This window comes from Camelus dromedarius, chromosome 26, assembly GCF_036321535.1.
Source record: "Camelus dromedarius isolate mCamDro1 chromosome 26, mCamDro1.pat, whole genome shotgun sequence".
Classification (NCBI taxonomy): Eukaryota; Metazoa; Chordata; class Mammalia; order Artiodactyla; family Camelidae; genus Camelus; species Camelus dromedarius.
The window spans coordinates 19,799,477-19,822,787 of record NC_087461.1 but is presented as its reverse complement, the minus strand read 5'-3'; the positions used below and the strand labels follow the sequence as shown (position 1 = coordinate 19,822,787).

The 23,311-nt window shown below is 37.1% G+C and overlaps 1 protein-coding gene across 2 annotated transcripts in view; it reads right to left on the bottom strand.

The window, feature by feature from the left end:
• Positions 1–22,996, bottom strand: part of LOC116150504 (protein TOPAZ1) — a 54,287-nt gene extending 31,291 nt beyond the window's left edge. The window contains exons 1-9 of one of the 2 annotated variants that reach the window (XM_064479252.1): positions 22,610–22,996; positions 19,684–22,144; positions 14,139–14,200; positions 13,288–13,415; positions 5,843–5,907; positions 3,995–4,140; positions 2,285–2,370; positions 1,250–1,375; positions 168–231 (exon numbers count right to left, since the gene is read on the bottom strand). In XM_064479252.1, the coding sequence (XP_064335322.1) occupies positions 168–231; positions 1,250–1,375; positions 2,285–2,370; positions 3,995–4,140; positions 5,843–5,907; positions 13,288–13,415; positions 14,139–14,200; positions 19,684–22,144; positions 22,610–22,958 (3,487 nt within the window). In that variant the 5' untranslated portion in view covers positions 22,959–22,996. Of the gene's footprint in view, positions 1–167; positions 232–1,249; positions 1,376–2,284; positions 2,371–3,994; positions 4,141–5,833; positions 5,908–13,287; positions 13,416–14,138; positions 14,201–19,683; positions 22,145–22,609 lie in introns of both variants that reach the window. The other variant, XM_064479253.1, reaches the window with a different exon arrangement.
• Positions 22,997–23,311: the final 315 nt, after the last annotated feature.

The window sequence follows — 23,311 nt, the reverse complement described above, 5'->3', positions numbered from 1 at the left end:
AAAATGCCAAACTTACTATTAATCCTAAGACCAAGAGAGCCACTCTGAGGCATTCAGTTTTCAAACTTAAATGTACTGAATTTACTTTCATACTCTAAGACGACATAGCACATTATTTGAAACACTCACATTAATGAATTTATAGTAATCATTCCAGTGTCTCATACCTGCACGTTGTAGCAAACACAGCTCATCGATTCTTATATATTTCTTAAACACATCCATGCAAACCTGTAAAAGTCATGGAAAATATGAAATTACCTTTTTATATTTCACAGAAACTATACAAATTTCAGTCCTATATTTATGCTTATTCCAATTTTTCAAAGTGAATTTAAAACAATGGAATAAAGAAGATGATGTTAGGTTACCTAAGATTTGAAATGCATACTGAATTCATTACAAAAACCTTATTTAGAGAAGCTCTGTCAAAGAAATAGTCCAGGAAACAGTCAAGATTAGCAAGCAATTGAGGAACGGAGGTGCAAAAAAATATATCTATATCTATATCTCCAACAACAAGTTTATATCCAGAATATATAAAGAACTATTAAGATGGATAAGAAAAAGACAATCCTACAGAATATAGGCAAAATATTTAGATATTTACAGAAAGGGGATATTCAAAAATCCAATAAGCATTTTGAAAGATGCCATCAGGGAAGGATCACTCCCCACCCACCAGAATGACTTAAATTAAAACGCTGATAATATCAAGAGCTGGTGAGGATGTGAAGCAACCAGAACTCTCAGACATTGCTGGAGAGTGTAAGTTGGTAAACCACTTTGGAAATCTGTCTGTCAGTATGTACTAAAGTAGAACATATGCAGACTCTTTGATCTAGTAATTGTAGTTTTAAGTATAATCCATCAGAATGTGTACATATGCTCACCAAAAGACATGCAAAGCACCAATGGCACCACTACTGAATTTACCAAATTTAGAAACCACCCACCAAAAGTAGTATTTATCAACAAAATAAATTTTGATATACTCACAAAAGAACATTCAATATTATACAGCAATGAGAAAGAAATGTCTACAATTAGGTAAAAAATACAGATGAATTTCAAAAATACTGAGCAAAAGAAGCCAGAAACAAAAGAATACAGATTGTATAATTCCATTTATATAAAACATGAAACCAGGCAAAGCTCATCGATTAGTCGCTGATGAAAATCTGAATTAAAATGTATGACTGAGATGGTTATTAAGACATCTCTACTTCAATGACTTAACATACTTTACCTTTTCATCCTTTTGCTCAGGCACGTGAGCAAACTTGCATTGTAATCGCTTACAGCCACATAATGTATTAAAATGAAACTTGCAGTATCTATGGGGTATCATCAACCCTAGGGGCTTCTGGAACACCTAGAAAATTAGACAAATTTTCCTTCTGTGTTAATTGTAAAACACTTAACTACGATCAAGTGAGAAAGTATTTGAAGCAACCAGAAGTATTACATACCTAAAACAGTATCATGATAAATTGCTTGCCAACTTGATAAAATAAAAACTCCAATCAAGTTGTATTTTTAAAAATAATGAAAAGAACACACTTTAAAGCTGTCTGAATTTTTGCAATTTTCTTTAGTGTAAAACTTGTATTTCACCAAAGTTACTAGCTTTACTTTACGTGTTTTGAAGTTTATACATTCCCTCCTCCTTCTCATGTACCTGCCCTTTACTTTTATAAAAAGTTAATTCTATTATAATATGCATATTTCAGATGCATTTATTAGAACCAAAATTTCCTTAGCTTTTCTGATTAACAGAAAAAGGCAAGACAAACAAGTTCCTACGGTATAGCACAGGGAACTATATTCAATATCTTCTAATAACCTATAACGAAAAAGAATTATGTACATATATTTATGACTGAACCACTATACTGTACACCAGAAACTAACACAACACTGTAAATCAACCACACTTAGGAAAAAAAAAAAAAGGCAAATGAGTGAAAGCTTTTTACGGCAAGTTTTTCCCATCAACTGCTTTACATCGCTAGCTTTCCTCCTTCATTACAGGGAACTATTCATCTTGTATTTTGTTTTGAATATCCCAATCTCTACCCTTCTGCCTTAAACTTCTTATATTGTTTGTGAATATCCTCTGAAATGCTACTCATTTTCTTCCCCTTACCACCAACGCCAATTTAAAAATCCGTAAAATGTCCAGAACTGCTTAAAAATGATAGGGAAATACAACCAGGAAGCCCCAAAGTATGTGCTTCATAAGGTGTTTTTTTTTTTTTTTTTTTTTTAATGGGGCACTTACCCATACATTTTTTCCCCTGTTAAATATTTCACAAATTTCAGGGTTCTGCAGCTTTAGGAGAGGACGTTTTCCTGGAAATCTGAAATCTAGAAATCATTAAGAAAGCCATTACACTCCAATATGTTACAACTTACTCCTTTCCTAACTACGAAACAGATGACCACTACTATCTGCTTTAAAGTTTCACTTTGGACTACTCATGCTTAATTCACAGACTGCTACCATGGTGTGTTCCTGTGAAACACAGGATAACTTACATCTCAGGTGTTCTTTAAAGTATCTAGATCTGAATTTAACATTTTAAATTCATTATAAGCTGAAGATACTTTCGTTTTCTTTTTTTTTTTTTTTGATCGGACTTGAGAGTCTGTGGTTTATTTTATTTTTTTTAATTTTTAGTGGAGGAGGTAGGTAGGTTTATTTATTTAGTTAGTTTTTAATGGAGATACTGGGGATTGAACCCAGGACCTCACGCATGCTAAGCATGTGCTCTACTACTTGAGCTATACCCTCCCCCAGAAGATACTTTCTCAAAAGCCTTACTTACATGGCAGCAGTGAGGACTGTATTCAGATGATTGTCTCTAAGTTAAACAGACAAATATTGCACACAATAAACCTTTCTTAGGAAAAAAGAACTACTGACAAACCCAGGTGCTATGGACTAAACTGTGTCCCCCCCAAAATTCAGATGTTGAAGCCTTAACCCCCAATGTGACTGTATTTGGAGCCAGGGCCTTTTATGGAAGTAAAAAAATGGAGTTATAAAAATGAGGCCTTGATCTGATAGAATTAGTGTCCTTATAAGAGATACCGGAGAGCTATTTTTCTCTCCATGTGCGGGCACCAAGGAAAGGCCATATGAAGACTTAGTGAGAAGGCTGTCATCTGAAAGCCAGGACTGAGCCAGAAATTGAACCTACCAGAACCTTGATCTTGGAATTCTAACCTTCAGAACTGTATGAAATGACTATCTGCTGTTTAAACTACCCAGTCTGTGGTGTTTTGTTACAGCAGCCCAGAGAGACTGCTACACCAGGCATCATTATCCTTCAATGTTGGTCTTTTAAAATGAGAGTTAGGATATTTAAAATTTATTTTTCCTAAAGGTAAGACAAATGAAAATGCTTTTTTATCTTAAATGATTTCATTTTTCACTTTGGCAGCATCAGATATAATTTGGGACAAACTGAAGTTTCTGCTGCATAGCTGCGCGGTACTTTTCATTATGAAAGCTGTAAAGCTTTCTAAGACAAAACGTGATTCTCATGGGCTGGGTGCTACAGGACACAACACAAGGTGGCATGAGGTCAGTAATGTGAGGCACAAAAGAGCTAGGTGTGAGCCACACAAGCGAACTTTATTGTTTTTAAATTTATTCTTCAATCTAGCTTATTTTGTTCATAGCATTATGAATTATCAAAAAAAAACCTCACACAAATTCTAAAGTATACTCTAAATTTCTAAAACACTCAAATAAATATGAATATTTTAGGTATAAACTTACCTGTACTACCACTATCACATAAATATAGACATCTCAGAAGTTGTTCCATCAAAAGTACTAAACAAAGGTACACAAATCTTCTAATCTTAACATATCCTACATTTGTTTCAACTTTTTTCTTAACTTTTTGTTTTTGGTGGAAAAATCTCCTGTATCATTTCTGTATTTTCAAAAGCCAATAGCATTGTATTAAGAAACATGTACCATTCATCCAGGGCTTCAGCAGTGTGTCTTCTTGATGAGCACTTAGAGTCAAAGGCGGCACTGGCACTGAAAAGTACAGAGGTTTGGGGCCCAGTGCTGCTAAGTGACATTCATCAACCATAATCTCAATATTTTTAGAATCACCACTGTGTGAGCAGAAAAAACAAAAAAAATCAGAATTTATTCTAAAAATGTTAAAGTAATGAGAATCAAATAAGTAGAAATGCAACTTAATGACATGTATGTTCCACACACTGGGCTGCATACTACAGTCATATACTGTGATTCTTTAATGTTTTCAATAGGTTGTTCCTGCCTTCTTAACTAGAAAACCAGTACTTATTAAATGGCTGGGGTAGGGGTAAGAGTGGGGTGGGGGGGTTAAAATTAGAGCAAAGTGTTTTTGATCATGCCAGACAAAGAGTCTGAGAAGGAACTGGACTAGTGTCTGAATCCAGAAAAGATCATCCAACAATTCTGTTAACAGTGCAACAAAACAAGTAAGTGACAAGTATATATATTAAATGTATACATGCACTTAAGATCTTCCTTTGGGAACAAGGTATAAGAAACGTATTGTTCTAGAATGTTCATTTAAACAGCTTTGACTATATTCTAATATGTGAGATCCTACATAACCAATTAATCTGGATGTCACTTACCTAGAAAATAAGTAACTTAAGCAAGAGGGAAGGTGAAAAGTACCTTGAAGCTAATAGATATAAATGAATTTACTTTGTTGGAGAAGGACTTGTACCTTCATTCAGATACTAAAATATTTTATCTTAAAAACAATTCTAATAAGATTTTTCAGCTGGGGTTCCTTGGGCCAGGGGAAAGTAAAAATAGTAAGAAGAGGAGCCAATGCTTTTAACAGTTGAAACTTAGCATTGATGGAATTTAAAATTTTTGACTGGAAGATGAAACCTGGGGTGATGGAGTGACTTGCCCCACATCACACTCCAATGTCATTATGGCAGAGCCATGGTGATGCCAAAACTCTGCAGGCTGCAACTATTTTGTCTGTAAGCAAAATATTTTTGATAGGAAAAGAAGAAGTTAACCTTACTACCTTTGCTTTTTCTTTAAGATCTCCAAATGGTCATGAATCATACTGAGCTTCATGACAATCTAATTCTTATCTAGGCTTCTCCTTAACATAATGCTATGTAACATAATGAGCACGTAGCAGGATTAGCTAGTGACTTTGGTGAAACACAGACTGATGGACCCCATATGCAGAGTTTCTGATTCAGTAGGTCAGGGGTGGGACCAAATAATTTCTGACAAGTTCCTACATGATGCTGGTACTCCAAGGATCACACTTTGAAAAACACCGTCTTAGCATAAAGGGACTTACATGTATTTGTCACCTGACTTGACTGTGCCTTGCTTCAACAGCAAAACGGGGGTACAGAATGGATCAAATGATCTCCAAGTTATCCTCTGAATCTAAATTTCGTACCTATATACGTTCTAGTGAGTGCATTGTAACTGTCAGTACGAATCACTGCAGACATGGAAGATACCTGCAAACTGCACTGTTCATTTAATTTCAGCTATTCTTACCTTCAGAAAAGTCACATACACATCTCTCTTCTTTTATCACTATTCCTTTCTCAAAAAATATTTTAATGGCTCAAAATACCTAATTAGTGACAACTTTAAGGTAACTTACAATATCCCTGACATCTGGATACACCTGACACATTAGTTAAATAATATCCATGTACTGTTTATGGCATAGTAGCCCAAGCATATACAGCAGAGAACGAAAAATATGCCTCAAGAAATAAATTACATGACTGACTCTTTTAACATCACATAATTAAAAATTACATTACAGACCTTTTGCAAACTTCATAAGTATTTTCTTTTTCGTCTTGAATGGTCACCTTGCCTGAAAATCTACACTGTGAAGAGATTACAGTTAAAAAGTATAAGTGAGTATCTTTGCATTCATTATTAGGCTATGAGGCTTATCAGATCAGAATGTATTAGACGTTAATTCAACAATTAGCTTATGGCCAACCCAGAAAACAATTCAACTCTACATCACTTAAAATAGTCAATACTGATTTAAAAATTTCCACTGTTGAGAAAAATTAATACAAATAAATATATTTTCCCAGCTTTTGATATCATCCTTAATTATGCAAGCTACCATTTCAAATTATTATAGACAATTAAAGTTATATTTCTTTTCATTCAGAAAAAAGGCTTTGAGTGACTTTTATTTTTAGGTGGTATTTATGAACATAAATATATTTCTCATTAGAAATGTTTTTATGTATTTAAAACATCATTGTATTAAAATACAATTAGTGTTTTGGGAATTGTGATTTTCTAATTATAAGAAAGTCATACAAGCTCAATACTAGACTTTTGAAAAAACAGGCACCAAGAAAACAAACCCCTACCCTAAATCACACATCATTTGGGCAGCTAGAGATACCCACTTATATCTTACTTTATACCTTTTCAATCTTTTTTAAAGTACATAATCATATTTCACAGTAATGGTTTATACTATACATACTATCACAATGTTTAGGAAGAACACTACAAAAATCAACTGAGAAACACAAAACATTAACAAATAGAAAGATATATCATGTTCTCGGATAAGAATATTAAAAGGTAAAAGAGTTAACTCCCCCCAAATTAATTTGTAGATTTTAAAAACTACCTTATAGTGTGAATTTAAAGCTCTCTTAGAAGACTTTAAGAATAGCCAAAAATATTTTGATTTATAATACATCTTAATATCTTTTAAAGCAGGCCTTGTTTTTATTTTAAAAATAATTGACAGTATGTAATTGGCACAGGCCATGAGCAATTAATGAAACAAAGGAGAAGAAAAGGAATCATTCCATACTTAAAAATGGAAAATATTAGAAATGGCATTTGAAATTTGTGAGGAAATGATGCAATAAATAGTAGCAGAACAACAGGCTAGTTGATTGTATAGAAAATAAGCTTGGTACCAATTTACCATATTACAAACAACTTTAGGCTCATTAAACATTTAAATGTAAGAAATACTGGTCAAAAATAAAATAGAGATGAGTATTTATATAATCTGGAGGGTGGAGAAAGCCTATACTTGACACCAAAGGCAGAAACTGTGAGTTATGATATCAACACATTTAAAGTTTTTTTTTTCCCCTGTACATTTTTGATTTTGTTTGTTTTTTGGGATGAGGTAATTAGGTTCATTTATTTCATTTTATTTTTAATGGAGGTACCGGGGATTGAACCTGGGACCACATACATGCTAAGCATGCACTCTACCACTGAGTTATACCCTCCCCCCCTCAACAGGTTTGAATACAAACATTTAAAACACTTCCATATACTAAGAGAATACAAAGTACACAAAACCCATCTGTCAAAACAGAAAGGTTATATTGCTTCTATATTCTTTCTCCCAAGATAAAATCTAGATTTATACTGCTAAAAATTTAAACATAGTAAGTAAGACCAAAAAGATATGGTCTTATTTTTTTAAATCCTAAAACGGGGAAGGTTTTTCTAAATATGACTCATAACTCAAAAATCATAATAATAAAACTGATACATTTGACTAAATAAAAATAAAAAGCTCCTTCAAAATAAAAAGTTCCTAAACCAAGTCAAACATAAATGAAAAACAGGAAAAAGTATGGCAACATAAAACAAAGAACAAATATCTTTAATATGCGAAAAGTTCTTACAAATTAAAAAAAAAAAAATCCCAGAAGAAAAATGGCCAAAGGACATAAAAAAGTTCACAGAAGAAAATGTAAATGGCTTTTACACATGCTAAAAGATGCTTAACTAGACTCATAAAACAAAAGCAAATTAAAATTAAAAGTCATTTGTAAAAATGTACAGATGGACAAAAATTAAAAAATTCTAATACTGAGTTGTGAGTGTGTGGGGGAGAGAAGTGTCATTTTCATACGATGTTGCTGGGAATATAAATCAAAGCAATCTCTATGTAGGACAATCTGAAAATTCTACTTCTAAGAATTAATCCAAAAATGCTTGCACATTTGCAAAATGCCTTATGCTCAAGGATGCATAATGCAACAATATTAAAATAGCAAAAAATGGGAACAAACCAAGTGTCCATCAATAGTGGAACTTGTTGAATAGAGTACAGCCATACAACAGATAATTACATAATTATAAAAAGCAAAACATCATTACATACATGGAAAGGAAACATTCTCTATTATCTATTAAATTAAAAAAAGATAAAAAATGGTATGCTATCATTTCTATAAAATTAAAAATACATAGTAGGTCCACTTTGAGAAATGGCAAATAAGTGTATCTTATTGGACTAATCTTTCTGCAGTAACAACTATAAACCTGAGATAAAATATTAAAAAAAATCTGTCTGAAAACACTGGAGAGATATGAAAAGGAGGCAGAATCAGAAGGGAAGTCTACACTTGGAAAGAGAGGATGACATGGGGTAACAGTCCTGTTTATCTGGCTTTATTCTTGAAGGCAGGCCTTAGTTGGAACCACTTGGGAAGGCCAAATATTTGCCCTACTGACACAAAGAACCAGAAGACAAAATTTAGGGCAAAGTCAGAAATTAGGAAATGAGGTTGGGAATCCTGGAAAGGAAAGAGTCTAAGGCAGGAAGCCCCCAAAACTGCTTTCAACTTGGTCCAAGTCTCTAAAACTGACCCTTGAACTACACCTTTGTAAGGCAGACTCCAAACAACTCAGCTAACACTAAAATAACACAGTAAACGTTTTTACTGCCTGCTACCACAGGGTAGTAACCTGGAGGCTGAGTCCACCCAAGTTAAAACCTAAGCAAGCAATTACCAGTTAGCCCAGCAATGGCAGACCTAGGCATTTATTTCAAAATAGCAAAATTATAGACACGGAAAACATATTAATGATTGCTAAGGTTATGGCTGTTGGGGTAGGGAGGGAGGTGAGACTAAGGGGCAGCATAAAGAATATCTCTGTAGTAACAGAATAATTATCTTGATGGCAACAGTGGCTACAAAAATCTGCACTTGATAAAATACACAGAACTACACTCACTCACTGTACTAATATCAGTAACTAATGCTTCTGATATTGTGCTTTAAGATGTGATCATGGGGGGAAAGTACTTTTGCAACTTCCTGTGAATTTGTAATTGTTTCAAAACAAATATTAAAAAGTATACTAGCATTTTAACCATCTGGGGCTGAAAACTAGAATCATTAAGCAATTACTACCATGGCAAACCTAAAAATTGTTATACATGGATTCTGGGTATAACTGATATACAAGAGAAAGAAAAACAAGGTCTTTGGAAAAGACAAATAAGGAAACATTTCTAAAAATTTACAGAAAACCATACATAAAAGCAGAAAAGGGGTAGGCTAGGCTATGTCCTTCCTGTAAGTCAATCTATTTGCCCTCTAAATTTCCTAAAATGTTTTAGGTGAGAGATGGATAAAAGTTTGTTGATTCCCAAATTTAGGGGACAGATATCAAAGACAAGTATCGCTGTCAGGGTCATGTATTTTCTGGAGTTGGTACTCTGAAGCTTACCATGGGATCAGAAGGATAAAGGTATCATTCCCCTTCCCTTAAACAAATCCAGGAAGTAGTACCAGACTAGAAAGCAGCTAAATGATTTTGTGGATTATTTTCAAAAGAGCTAATATTGAAAACAGTCTACATCTTTAAAATATTTAGTGTTAGAAACTCAGTGTGTTCTGGAAAACGTCTCCTAAAATCTGTCCTTGCAGAATTGAATGGATTAAGTCCTCTCTTCAGCTTTAAGAAGAACAGAGCATAAACTGTTTACTTTTTTAATGCTTTAGAGCAAGGGTTGGCAAGCTATGGCTTGCAGACTGCCTGTTTTTGTAAATAAAGATTTATTTGAACACAGCAATTCACATTGTTTACATCCCATCTATGGCTTCTTTCTTTTTACAATAGCAGAGTTGAGTGGCTGCGACAGCAACCACATGGCCCACAAAGCCAGACAAGTATTTACTGTCTAGTCTTTTAAAGAAAAGGTTTGTTGACCTCTGCTACAGAGTCAAGGAACTCTGCTGTGTGACCATGGACAAGATTCTGATTCTAAGTCTCCGTTTTTCCGTCTGTAAAGAGAAATAACAGTACACACCTCATGTGCAGTAAAGAATTAATTTAGTAAGTCTGGGTTGTCTATATGCTGTACAGTAAAGGCTTGCCCCTTGATCTGCTCCTCAGAGGTAACTTCTAAGCCCTTGGAATATGCTGCCTGGTAAGCGTATCTTTGTTAACCTGGGGGTCTGGGGTCACACCAGATAGTGTACACTAACAGTGTAATTTATGATAGGGGCCTTGAGCCTCTCCAGAGAGTCTATGCTAACAACGTAATTTATGATGGGGAACTTGAGCCACATGGTAACAGGTCAACCTCTGGAGGGACTGGAGACTGAATGATTAAGGTCAGTCATGCAGGTGGTCAGCCATGCCTAAGTGGCCAATAGAAGCCCTGCCCAGGGTTCAGTCAAGCCCCACTGGCTGGCAATATTCTGTGTTGCCATATGTCACTCCTGGGAGAAGCAAGCAGTGTCCACATGACTCTACTGGGAGAGAACAACCAGAAGCTTGCACCCAATTTCTCCAGTGCTCTGTCCTATGTGACTCTATCTTTTGCTGATTTTAAACTGTCTTCTTTCACTGTGATAAATTGTAACCTTGAGTATAACACCTTTGCTAATCTCTGTGAGTTCTTCTAGCAAATTATGGAAACTGAGGGTGGTCTTGGGAACCCCTGAGCAGCACTTCCAGATACTACAGATAAGTGCTAAGTCTCCAGCAGTGGCTGGCTGCCATTTAATAAAGCTTCAATACATACTGGCTGTTATCATCAAACCATTGAGATTCTTATTCATGCTACAGGACACTTCCGGCACTTCAGGACTCCCTTCAAATTCACATTCAATATCCATTCAACAATCACTTGTGCTATTACTCTGTATCAGCCACACTGCTCTTGGTGCTAAAGATTCATTTGTAAGCAAAATGGACAAAAATCCTTGCCTTCATAAAGTTTCATTCTAGCAGGAGGAGACAAACATAAATAAGCAAATATATATAGAATGTCAGACTGTGTTAAGTACCAGAAAGGGAAATATGAAATGTTGGGAGAAGGGAGAACACTGCAATTTTAGGTTGGCTGGCCAGAGGAAATCTCCCTGAGAAGATGAAATTTGAGCAAAGAAGTGAAAGAAACAAGAAAGTTAGCTGTATCATTTTTTAGGAGATAAAATGGCAAAGGCAAAGGCCCCAAAGCGGGAGAGGGCCTGCTGTGTTCCAAGAGCAGCAAGGAGGCTAATGCGGTCAGAGCGAAATGGGTAAGGAGAGGAGTAGAAGAGGTCAGAGAGGTAACAAGGTGGGGAAGGGTAAAGGGAATAGATACAGCGCCACACAGGTCACAGAAAGGACTGTGGCTTTGAATCAGAGTATTAAAACCCATTGGAGAGTTTGAAGCAGAAGGCTGACATGACCTAATTTATGCTGTGCTGAGAATAAACTACAAGCGGGCAATATTAGAAGCAGATCTGTTAGGAGGCTGCTGCAGTAATTCAGGCAGGAGATTGTATCAAGCTGAGACTGTGTGGTGTGGGCAGGACTGATGGAAAGTGGACAATTTCTAGACATCATCTGAAAGTAAAGCCTGCAGGATTTCCTTATAGTCTGGATATGGAGTGAGAGAAAAAGAAAGTAAGGAAATCCAAGATTTTGAGCCTAAGTAATTTATAGAGCTGCCATCAATAGAAAAGGGGGAAATTACAGGAAGGGCTGGTTTGTGCTAGGGAAGGGGGTATAAAACAGTTCAGTTTTGACCGTATTAAATGTGAGATGCCTAGTTGGACAACCAAGGGGAAAAATCAGGTAGGCAACCAGTCACAAAGGTCTGCAGTTCAGAGAAGAAGTTCAAGCTCGAGATACCAACTTGAGAGTCTTAGCACATAGGTGGCATTGAATGCAATGAGGTTGGATGAGACCATGTAAGGAGCAACTCTAGACAGGAAAAAAGAACAGATGCAGTCTTGGCCCTGGGTCACTCCAACATGTAGAGATGAGGGACATCATGAGAGGCCAGCAAATCCAACTGGGAAGTTGCAGACAGACAGAAAACCAGGCACGTATGTTTATCCTGGAAGTCATGTGAAAAAAGTTTTGATGTTAATACTGGTGACAGATTGAGTCAGACTGAGACTGAACTATGGCCATTAGATTCAGCAACAAGGAGGTCACTGGAGAGTTTAAGAAGGGTAGTTTTGATGGAGGTGAAGACAAATATCTTTGAAACTGGAGGAGAGAAACTGGAGCTGGTGGGTTTAGACAAGCCTTTGGAGAAACAGGATGACAGCCGAAAAGGAAAATGGGACCATGAAAGGGTTTTTTTTTTTTTGTTTTTACCTGAAGTTGGGAGAAAAGCATGCTTATGTTGAAGAGAATGATCTAGTAATGAAAGGAGAATTACTGGAGTACTATTTTGAGAGAGAAGAGGTGGATTCTAGCACACAGGTGAAGAGAACAGCCTTGGCCTGTTCATCCACTGCAGAAGTGAAGCTGGAGTTCTGGGGACAGATGCAGAGGGGTGGGCTAATGTACTGGCAGGAACTTAGGAAGTTCTTTTCCAATTATTTCAATTTTCTTGATGAAGTAGGAACCTAGGCTGTTAGCTGTGAGGATGAATGAGGAGGAATAAAGACAAAGAAGAAAGTATGGAATAGTTGCCTAGGAGTCAAATTCTTCAAAAGGTTAATACACATTATCTGGCAGATAACTGACACCCCAAGTTTTCCCCATCTCATACACCAATGGTGCATTCCAACATCGGCTTAGGTTTAGCTCCAATTCCTATGCCTCCTATATCTGTGGTCACGTAACTGACATTTGCATTCACAGCACTCATGTACTATGACATTCTAAATCTCAATCAAGATCAGATGATATTCAGTAAATGTGTTTAATGAGGCAGGAAAATACCTAACAATTTAGAAAGATTTACATAGGTTTGAGAGGAACTGCAGGATACTTAAAAGCTAAATGTATAATTAAACAGTACACCCCATTTTCTCAGACAAGTCAAACTCTTAACACTGTGCCAATGCAAAGCAGCCAGCAATATATCCCATGGTCAGAATGCTGTGATTCTTTTCCTCAATAAAAAGAAGTTATAGTTGTCATCTGACAACAGTGTTACCATAAACTTCTATACTTACCACTACTTGGATCAAGAAGAAAAAAAAAAAAACAAAACCCAAAAGACTCTCTCGTACCTTTTCATCCAAATCTGAGCTTTTTGTGTGTTCACTGAAGTCCCCCAGTTTTTCATCTTCAGAGGTCTCATTAGTAACTTCTTCTAAGGAAATGTCTGCATCTTTGGAATCATGTTTTAGCTCATCTGCTGAAAAGAATATTCAACTGCAGAAACTTTAAATGACAAAATAACCAAGTCATTTAAAGATTGTTCTAAAAATGAGTTAGAATTCAGAGACTCTTTTAAAGTCCAATGTGACAAATATGAAGTAGAGTTTTCAGCAAATTATACATTTATTCCTCCCTCTCTATCAAAATAACTCCATTATATGGTATAAAAAGAATTGGCAGTAAGACAAAATTGAGACATATCAAGATAAATTTAAGACTCTTTCTTGGTCATGTCCAGCTATTTCCAATATATTTTAAAAACTTGATAGTTGAAGTAAAATTAACTTTCAAATTAAGTTATTTCCTGTAAAGATCCAGTTACCTGAACTTATGATTAGCTGTTAATTATAAAAATTTTAAAAAGGACTCAGACTTAAAATGTGGTAAAGCTTAAATATATATTTCAATTTCAAAATAAGATTACAAAAATTGCTAAGGCCAGTTATCTATCTTTTATACTATCTGTATAACTAAAGATACTAATAAACAACTTATTTATTAAATAACCAACTAGACAATTTCTCAAAATCTGATCTGACAACTAGGCAATTAAAACTGAGGAAAAGTGACAAACTGTAAAACATGCTTAACAGACTCTAAAATGAAAATCTTCCTATTTTAATGAATTCATTTTGACTAGGCCTCAATAGAGATACATAAATAGCTCAATATTGCACATTGTGCAAATGTCGAATTCTACCTGCTGACAAGGAAGCACAGCTCTCTGACTTCATCAACCCAGGATCCAGGACAGGAGGTTCTCTGTTACAAAGCAAACAGAGCTTAAACATTAGAACACACTCCAGCAGAACCATCCACACCTCTTAAACACTACTGGCTGTAGCAGCTGGTGAACATGAGCTCAAGTCCTCCAAGGCGGGAGTCTGTCCTGGGACAGCACACCACCGAGATGCTTCATCTGGCTCTTTAATCACTTGTGCCACAACTGTATGGAGCACTGCTGTCTGAACTCTTACTCAGAGAGGACTGATGACTGCATGTGCCAAGCATCTAAATTTAAAGTATTACACCAATGTAATATGTTTCCACTTCTACTCTCAAGCGTGTGCATGTATGTATTGCTGCCAATGGAAAAAGAAGATGGTTGGAAAGCAGTTTGAGTCTGTTTCTGCAGTCTCTGAAGACAACATAAGGTCTGAAGGTTATGGTCATGGAGATCAGAGTTAGACCAAGCTGGGTTCAAATACTGTTCTGCCACTTACTGTGTCAACTGTGGCACAGTTATTTAACTTCTTTGAGTTTAACCATATCTGTAAAATGAGAATGCCACCTACCCATGAGGTTATTGTGAGGATTAAATGAGATAAAATGTTCTCAAAGCCAATGGCACAGGCTCAACAAATGAAAACTACATCTACAGGAGTCCCTCAAAAACAAATGGCCAAACACTGTTCATTTTTAAAAACTCAAGACAAAAATGTATAAAAGTACACTGAATAAAATATAATAAATGTCCATAATCTCACCATTTATTCACTTAATAAGTGGGTTTTATTAAACCTGTCCTACAACTGCTCATTGGTTCAGGATTACTTCCTAGCCAAGAAAGAAGAAAACAAAACATTTTATATATACTGTTTTTTGAGGTCTTTGGAAAACATGAAGTATTTTTTTCCCTCAACATAAACCCTAGAAACAATGAGAAGGTGTTGGAGGAGGCACCTGAGAGGACATAACTGCCAGCTGACCTGTGAGCTGGATCCAAGCAATCTGGGGCCCCTCGTCCCCTCCCCCATCCTGGGGATGTGTGTTCTGCTTGTATTCCCCATGCTAGAAGCTGCCCAAGGACACAGCCTTGATAGTAAGGTGTTGTTGGGACCATCTGGATCGTATACATGGCTGAACCCACTCAAGGCTTCAATGCAAACTTCTGAGATTTCAGGGGACTGGAATGGAGATCTACTCATCTTGCAGCTTCCCAAGACAAGCTGCATGTGTAAGTTCCCTTGCTTATTAAACCTGTCACCTACCAATCTGGAATGGTTTGCCTCTTTCTTCAGACTCCACCTGCCCTCTGTGTGTGTGCGTGCGTGTGTGTGTATAGAGGGTGGTGAGGAAGTGGGGGCAGTTTCAGATTACATTTAGAAGTCCCTGAGGTTGCAAATTATCACAAGTATACAGTTTAAAGAATGGGAAAATAAAAACACAAACAAGACACATATATACACAAATTTCCTCCCCCAATTCCTACCTCTTGACTCATGTCTACTTGAGTATCTCCATTTCAGTATTTCAAAGGTCTCTCCAAATGAACACGTCTAAATTTGCCCTTATGACCGATATCCCACCACGATCCTGCCTCTTTTCATCAGAGAATTGTAATGACCTGCTGTGAAATAAGAGAAACCAGATATAATCCTTAACTCCTATCTCTGACCTTGCCCCCATCTGATTGACCAATCTTCACTTTCTAAACCTCTCTCAAATCCACTTCCACTTCTGGCTGAAGTCACCATGTCCTTTTGGTCTAATTATTACAATAGCTCCCTGCCAATTTATTCTCCACACCAGACTATAATGATTTTTAAAATGCAAATCTTATCAAATTCTTTACTTAAAAAGTCCTTCAATGAATCTCTATATGCTCTCAGGATAAAGTTCACATCCACCATGAATTCTAGTTTATCCAGGATGATCCATTCATGCCTGTTATTCTGGCATAGTGATTATTAATAGCTCATTTCCCTTCTAAATGTTTTGTGATTCCGAAGATCAGTACTAGGGTTATCCTATTTACAAAGCTCTGCACAACTGACCTTTCTGCATATTTGGTAGCTTCATTTCTCGCCACCTGACCACTAAAGCATGGGGTGTTATTTCTGACTCTTGGCTGTTACATGTTCTTCCCTGGGGACCTTCCTATAGGCTATTCCTTCCCCTCACTTTTCTACTCTGAACTTGTCTTCACCTATTGGCTAGTTCCTACTCATTCTTTAGTGTTCATCTTAAACATCACTCAGACCAGGAGGCCTTTAACATCCTGCACTTCTCTTACCATATTTTATGTATTCGCTTAATCATCTGCCTTCCTTGCTAGACTAAAAGCTCTGTGAGAACAAGGTTCCTGTGTGTTGAGTTGTTCTCCATACATTAAGCATCTAACATCCTCCTGGTCAGACTCTATGGAGACCCAAATGAAGATACCCCTGCCTAGGAACTCGTAGTATTGGAAGAGATGCATTTAAAGAAGACATAACATACAGAGATGTGTGCCAAGAGAACTACTGGAACAAACCCCTAGAATAACAACTCAGGTGTGACTTAAAGGACAACTGAATGAAGAGAAAGGAACTTTCAGATAAAGAAACATGCAAAAGGATTCAAATGCATGACATATTGTGGAAACAGTGAGCTGCCTTCTCTGCTTATCTTTTATTAACCTCTCACCTCACTTTCCTCCCCACCAACACCATAACTGCCTAAGAAAAAATGGATGCAGAACCACTAAAGAGCTATACAAAGTCATGCCAAGCAATTTAGACTCTACCCTCAGGTGGCTGAAAGCCACTGGAGCACTGTAAGCAGTCACTGGCAGATCAATTTCTATTTCAAAATATTACTATGGAGGAGGATATACTGCTAGAGTTCAAGAAGATTAACAAGGAGCTAACTGCAATAACCCAGAAGGAATATGAATAAGTTGGTAGCAGTGAGAACTGAGAGGAAGGAAAAACCAGGAGAGATATTAAGGTAATAGCAGGAATAGGATAAGTGACAATAAATAGAGAAGAACTGAGGGGTGTTTCTGCAGTTTCTAATTATCCTGAATGTTACATTCATAAACAGGTACAGATTCAGACACACAGGAGGTTATTCTTCAAAAAAAAAAAAAAAAAAAGAAGACATAAATAGGTACAGCAAGTGTACTGCTCTAATTTCAAAGTATTGTGATAGTATTTTTAATATTGCTGGTATAGTTTGTAAGGGTGAGAAACATTTTACTATGAATAACTAAGTTACAAAGAAGGTAAAATTGCACATCACTTTTGTTAGAAGTAATTTTTGTTTTGAATTTGAAAGACACAAGACACAAAAAATTTAAATTCACCTAAGAAAAATATAAACAAAACTGCAATCCCCATAAATATTTTACAGTTTTGCATTACTGGAGTAGAAAGTTACAGTTCTGCCTTGATGGAGCAGAAAGGGAAAAAACAGGCAGAAGGAGGAAAGGAGAGAAACAGACTTGGGTGAGGCTACAGAACACAGGGACACAAAAGAGAAAATCTGAGCAAAAAGGAGAGGAGAGTAAGACAAGCTTCTGGAGAATGACACAGATTACAGCAAGTTTATTCTCTACCAGAGCATTTTTCAAGGGGTTGATGAAATCTAATGGGTTGCAACCAGGATTTTTTAATAAAATAGAATAAAATACAAAATATGATAATGCACCACTTACAGTAAGGAAAAATATTGTTTTTATAAATCTATTATTGTTCATAAATACATAGATTCAGCAATTCCTTCAGTTTCACCTCAGGCCCTTCTCCCCTCAGTTAAGTGTAAATAAAATTAAATGTTTTTACTAAAAAATGGCATAATCCAATTTTTCTAAGATGATATCCCCATATATGCATAGACAGGTGTCTGGAATAATGCATACAAATTGTGAGTAATTAACTGGTTATTTTGAGTGGTGAGATTTCCTCCCTTTTAGACTTTTAATATAGTGAACATATATCATTTTTATAAAATCAGCCATTATTCTAAGAAAAAAAAGAATAAAAAACAAACTTCATGCCCAGTTCACTTTTGTCTCTATCTTTGGCTGTAGCTCATTGTCAACATCTTGTTAGTTAACAGAGATGTTTGCTCTTGAATGAGGGGTTTGCTCTAATTTCCCTTTGTATTCCTCAAAGGAAGCACAGAGTAACAAGAGTTACAAGCACTTTTAATAACTATCCTTTATTGACTTCTTACTATTCATCCAGTGCCACACCAAAACCTTTCCCATCCATTCACTGATTTAATCCTCACAACCCTAAGGCAAGTACTTTCCCTTTTCACAGATAAGGTAAAATAATTTACCTAAAAGGTCACACAGCTACTAGGGCAAGAAGATTCAAAAACCTAGGTCAGATTATAAAGGTTACATTCTTACCCACTAATTTTAAAGTAAGACAGGCTTGGGTTCAAATCTAGATTCTGCTACTAGTAGTGTGACCCTGGACAAGTGACAACTTGTCATCTTCATTTTTTTCCACCTTCAAAATAGGCAGATTATCATCCTTCCTCATTACACTATTTTAAAAAATAACAGATAAAGCTCTTGGTCTTTCCTTTGGGGTAAGTTATAAGTTCTTGTAACCCCAAGAACATCAGGAAGAATACAGTATCACAAAAGTTAACTAAAATGTATAAATACCAGAGAAATTTAAGTCATGTACCATTGAATCTTAGTGGAAAGTGTTTTCATGTTTCCTTTTGAGTCTGTTCGCAACATTGTTTCCAACATTCAAGTATTGTGATGTACAAATATAAATCAGAGCTTGAAGAACTACAAAAATCTAGTAAAATAGGGCATAATATTAAATAAAATTTGGGGCAACTAGGTAGATCAAGTTCCAATAACACAAAGGTTTATTACTTGGTTCAATTTAGTTGCCTCAAGCAAACTCATTCTCTTTAGGGCTAAATCATCATTTAAAATCATCACCTTAAAAATAAAACCATGAAAAAATGTTAGACTTTTTCCCTCTGAAAATTAGTTTAACTTTTTATTCTACTTTCAAGTCCTAATTCAAATAAACTTTTCCAAGGCTTCTCTGTCCCCTGAAAAATGAGTTTTTTTACCTAGCAAGGAAAATGGGTTAAAATACACAGTACTGTTCTTAATAAGTAACTTGGCTGAAATAAGTCTATCTGCATATTGATAATAATTTAAAAACATATGAAAGTATATTTAATTGACTTTTGAAAGAAGCAATGTAAGTAATTGAAAAGGTCACTTTATTCATCACCATTTAAAATTCTGAACAGCTAATCTGCTCCATCGTAACTGCAAGGATATATATAATTGTTTTATTTCAATCCTAAGTTTTAGCATAATGACATTTCCAGGTCCCAGCAATAATATACTGTATTACATTTAATAAATAACTAGGTTAAAAAAAATAACAGAACTTCAATGATCACTGAATAAATTAGTGACACCTAAGAGCAGAAAGTGTTTTTGAAACCCCCAACAATAATCTCCACCAAAAGGTACACATGAACACACATACCTCAAGTCATCGCTTGGTTCTTTTTTTCCTGGAAGCTCCACATGCTTGGAGTCTGTTGACTGATGCTCTTCAGCAACATTGGGCTCCTGGCTTATCGTGGGAACCTCTGAAGTAAATGAGAGCTCCCCTTCATTGGATACTCCAAAGAGGTCCGGGTCATCTTCAATTAGATCAATTAAGAGGACATCATCTTCATATGCTTTAAGAATATCTGGAAACCCAACTTTAATTTCTGAGAAGTTCTTTGTCATTTTTCTACCACTAACTTCAGAGGAAACTGATTTGAATGTTCCTTGTTCACTGGAGCCAAAGGCAGGACTTTTCTCTATATACCCAGGATCACAAAAAGAAGTATAATTGTCAACTGGGAGAGAAATAGCTTCCTTATTAGAAACAATATTGCCTGGTTTAGAGATGTGGTTAGATGGTTTATTATTATTACCTTGCGTTAAAAAGCTTGGAGAAATACAGGAATCCTTACTGCCGTGTGAGTTGGAACAGCTTTGCATTGGGATTACACTACTTCGTACGCTCAAAGCCTGACGTCTTGAAGTTACTGTGGTGACATTTTCTTCAGTCCTATTCTGCCTTACCTCTGCTCCAGAAAAATTGTCAAGTTCTAGGGGATTATATACTTCTCTCTCCGATGACTTGGCATTTATTTCTTTTCTTTTTTCTGTTTTATTCTTAAGCAAAGGAATTTTAAAATTAGTCAGCCACCCTGTGTTCAATATCTTAACGAAGTCTGGAACCACAAGTGTCTGCTTAGCAATACATGCTTTTCGATGAATAATTTCGTCTGTGAAGTTATTTGCTTCCTGGCCATCCTGGGAAGCCACTGTCAAAGTAGGCTTTGTTAAATTCCCTCTATCTTTTTTTTTACTTCCTGTCAAGTTTTGAGTCACGTTAGTTAACTGGACATCTTCAGTAGGATTAGAAACTACTTCTGACCCACTTCTGCTCGGTTCCTCTGACTGCATTTTTTTATCATAATTGTTTATAAATTCCTTCATAACCATTAAAATAGGTTCTACTGTAGAGACTGAAGATAAACAATTTAAATCAGAATCCAATTTTTCTCTACTTGAAGATTCACTGTTTGTTTCTGTTATGGAACTTTGCAGCATTAACTTGGAGTCAGTTAAGTGAGTTTGATTTGTTTGGTGTTTAAGAAAATCATCTTGCCTAAAACCTTCCTGAGACCCAGGAAGAAAGTTAAAATTTGACTGTGGCAAGGAAGCCTTTTTCCAACACCAGGCAGATGTTCTAGCACAGGAATAACAAGGCCAAGTTCTTTTGCCAGTCATTGGTATTGTTCTGTGACAGCTTAACTTAGATACTTCACCTTCATTCTTCAAGTCTTCCCTCGAGGATCTTCTTTCAATAGGGTAGCGATCGCTAGGTGATTCCATTATTGAGCTTTTCATCGACTTAGAATACTCTTCTGGATCTATGCCTTTACACCCTAAGGACTCTGAAGCATTCGTTTCTTCTTTCAAAAGTGGCTCAAGGGTTTTCTGGAACATAGCATTTACGTGATGTTCAGGACTTGTTTTTTTCCCTTCTATTTCTGGAAGACTTAACAAATGATCCGTTGCTGACAGTGTATCATGGTTTACTTTTCTCAAAACTTTTAAAGGACTTTTTTTAGCCTCTAAAGTCTCTGCTTCTTTACCTTCAGGACCTGTTTGGCTTTCTGGTAACACCAGCTCAGACTTGTTATACACATTAGAGAACTTCATCTCAATAACCATTTCTTCTTCTTTTTCAGATACCTTCATCCTTTTTCTGAGTTTTCTCCCAACATTTCTCTCCTCTACTGAGTTTTTATTTTTTTCACTTAGGAGGCAGGAAAGCAAGCCATTATTTTTACTTTGGTATAAGTCATTTTCTTCAAGCAATAACTTATTAACTCCCATTAAGTTTTCTTCAGTTTGTAAAAGCTGCGGAATAGTTGTGTCACTCTTAACTGCAAGACTCCTAGGACTTTCTTTCTTTAACTTTGAGGTATTTTCTGATACATGTATACATCCAACATCAGGTTTAGGTGCAAGGTTATTTTCATCATTACAACCCTTGGAATGGGGGAAACAACTGCAATCAGGTAATTTTAAAATGGGATTATTTTCTACTCCAGGTGACAAGCTGTTACAAGAATATTTCGGAGTATTCTTGTACAGTTCACTTTGAAATTCAACCGTAATATTTTGTGGAGACTTATTTTTGGTTATTTTGAGAGGTGGGCTTTCTAAGCTTTTAAGTTTTTTAATTCGAATTCTTCTTTTAATACCTTCTACCAAACCTTCCTTACCCAAAGGCTGCAAGAAAGCCATACTTTGAAACTCACTGCATTCCACTGTTTGGAAAGGTTCCAAACTGGTTAATGATTCCTTTCTTACTAGGTCAATCCCTGGCTGTAGAGCATCACTTGAGGCTTCAGTAAGTTTTCTTTTTTCCTTGGCTGATCAAAACAACAAAACATACCACAAAAGATTTTATATTGAGGAAAAAAAGCAGTATCACTTACAATAAAAAATACTGTGAAGACACCCTTTTTTTTTAATTTCCCCAAATAGCTTTATGGAAACATTTATTTGTTTTTAAATCAAAGGTTTAATGTCTATTAAAGAACTACATACAAATCTGTATAAGTTCTAAGGCAGCTAAATAACCTCTAGTATTATCATCATATCACACTAGTCAAAGTGGATCACTAAGAGGAACTCCCCTTACAGAACTTCTGACCAAGGGATCTTAACGGGGTAAACACATTTTAAGGGAATCCCTGTTTTTCCCCCCTTCTCCTGGTCAACCGTGTGTATCAGTAAAGCCCACTCAGATTCAAGGGAAACACTAGAGGTAAAACATGGATGGAGAGGAAGGGGTGCAAAGGCTAGTAAGGGGTGACCCCTCAGTGCTGTCTTACTCTGTCTTCCGGATTGCAACGGGAGCTCCGCCTCCTTCGCTGCTTCTAAGCCCTGCTGGTCCGACTGGTCTGAAGGGCCCGCTTGGCCTCCCGGCCCCTCCACTCGACGCCTTGCCGAGGCCTTCCCAGCCCTGGACGCCTCACCCGACTGGTCACTGTTCACCTCTTTTCTCCCAGACGCCCGGGCCACCATCCTCCTCTTTTGCTTGCTCTCGTCACGCGCCCCGGCCTCAGGGCTGCCGCCTCCCGCTTCGCCTGGCCCTGGACGCCGGCCTCGCTTCCTCGAGCCTCGCGTGTAGCCTCCACGTCCCAGGGCCGTCCTGCGGCCAGAGGGTGGGGGCCGCCACATCTGCCCGGGCAGCAGGTCTGCTCGCCGAGGCCCGCTGCTCCCGCCCGCAGGAGCCCGCGCCCCGCGCAAAGGCTGCTCCCGCCGACAAGCACCTGAAGCCCTCAGTCCCGCCCGCGCGCAGCCCGCCACCTAGGCCCTGGGACCGGAGGCGGAAGTGGGCCTGCGTGGCACGGCCCGGGCAGGCGCAGGGAGGGGCCCAACGGCAGAAAGACAGTGAGCCTCTGCGGCCTGCGCCTCTGTGGCTTCGCTGCACCGCGGTGGAGGGGCTACCCCCGCCCGGTGGCCTTCCACTGGGCCGAAACCTCCGGAAATATTCAGGAGCCGCGTTACCTCCTGCCTCTGGAGGCCTGGCT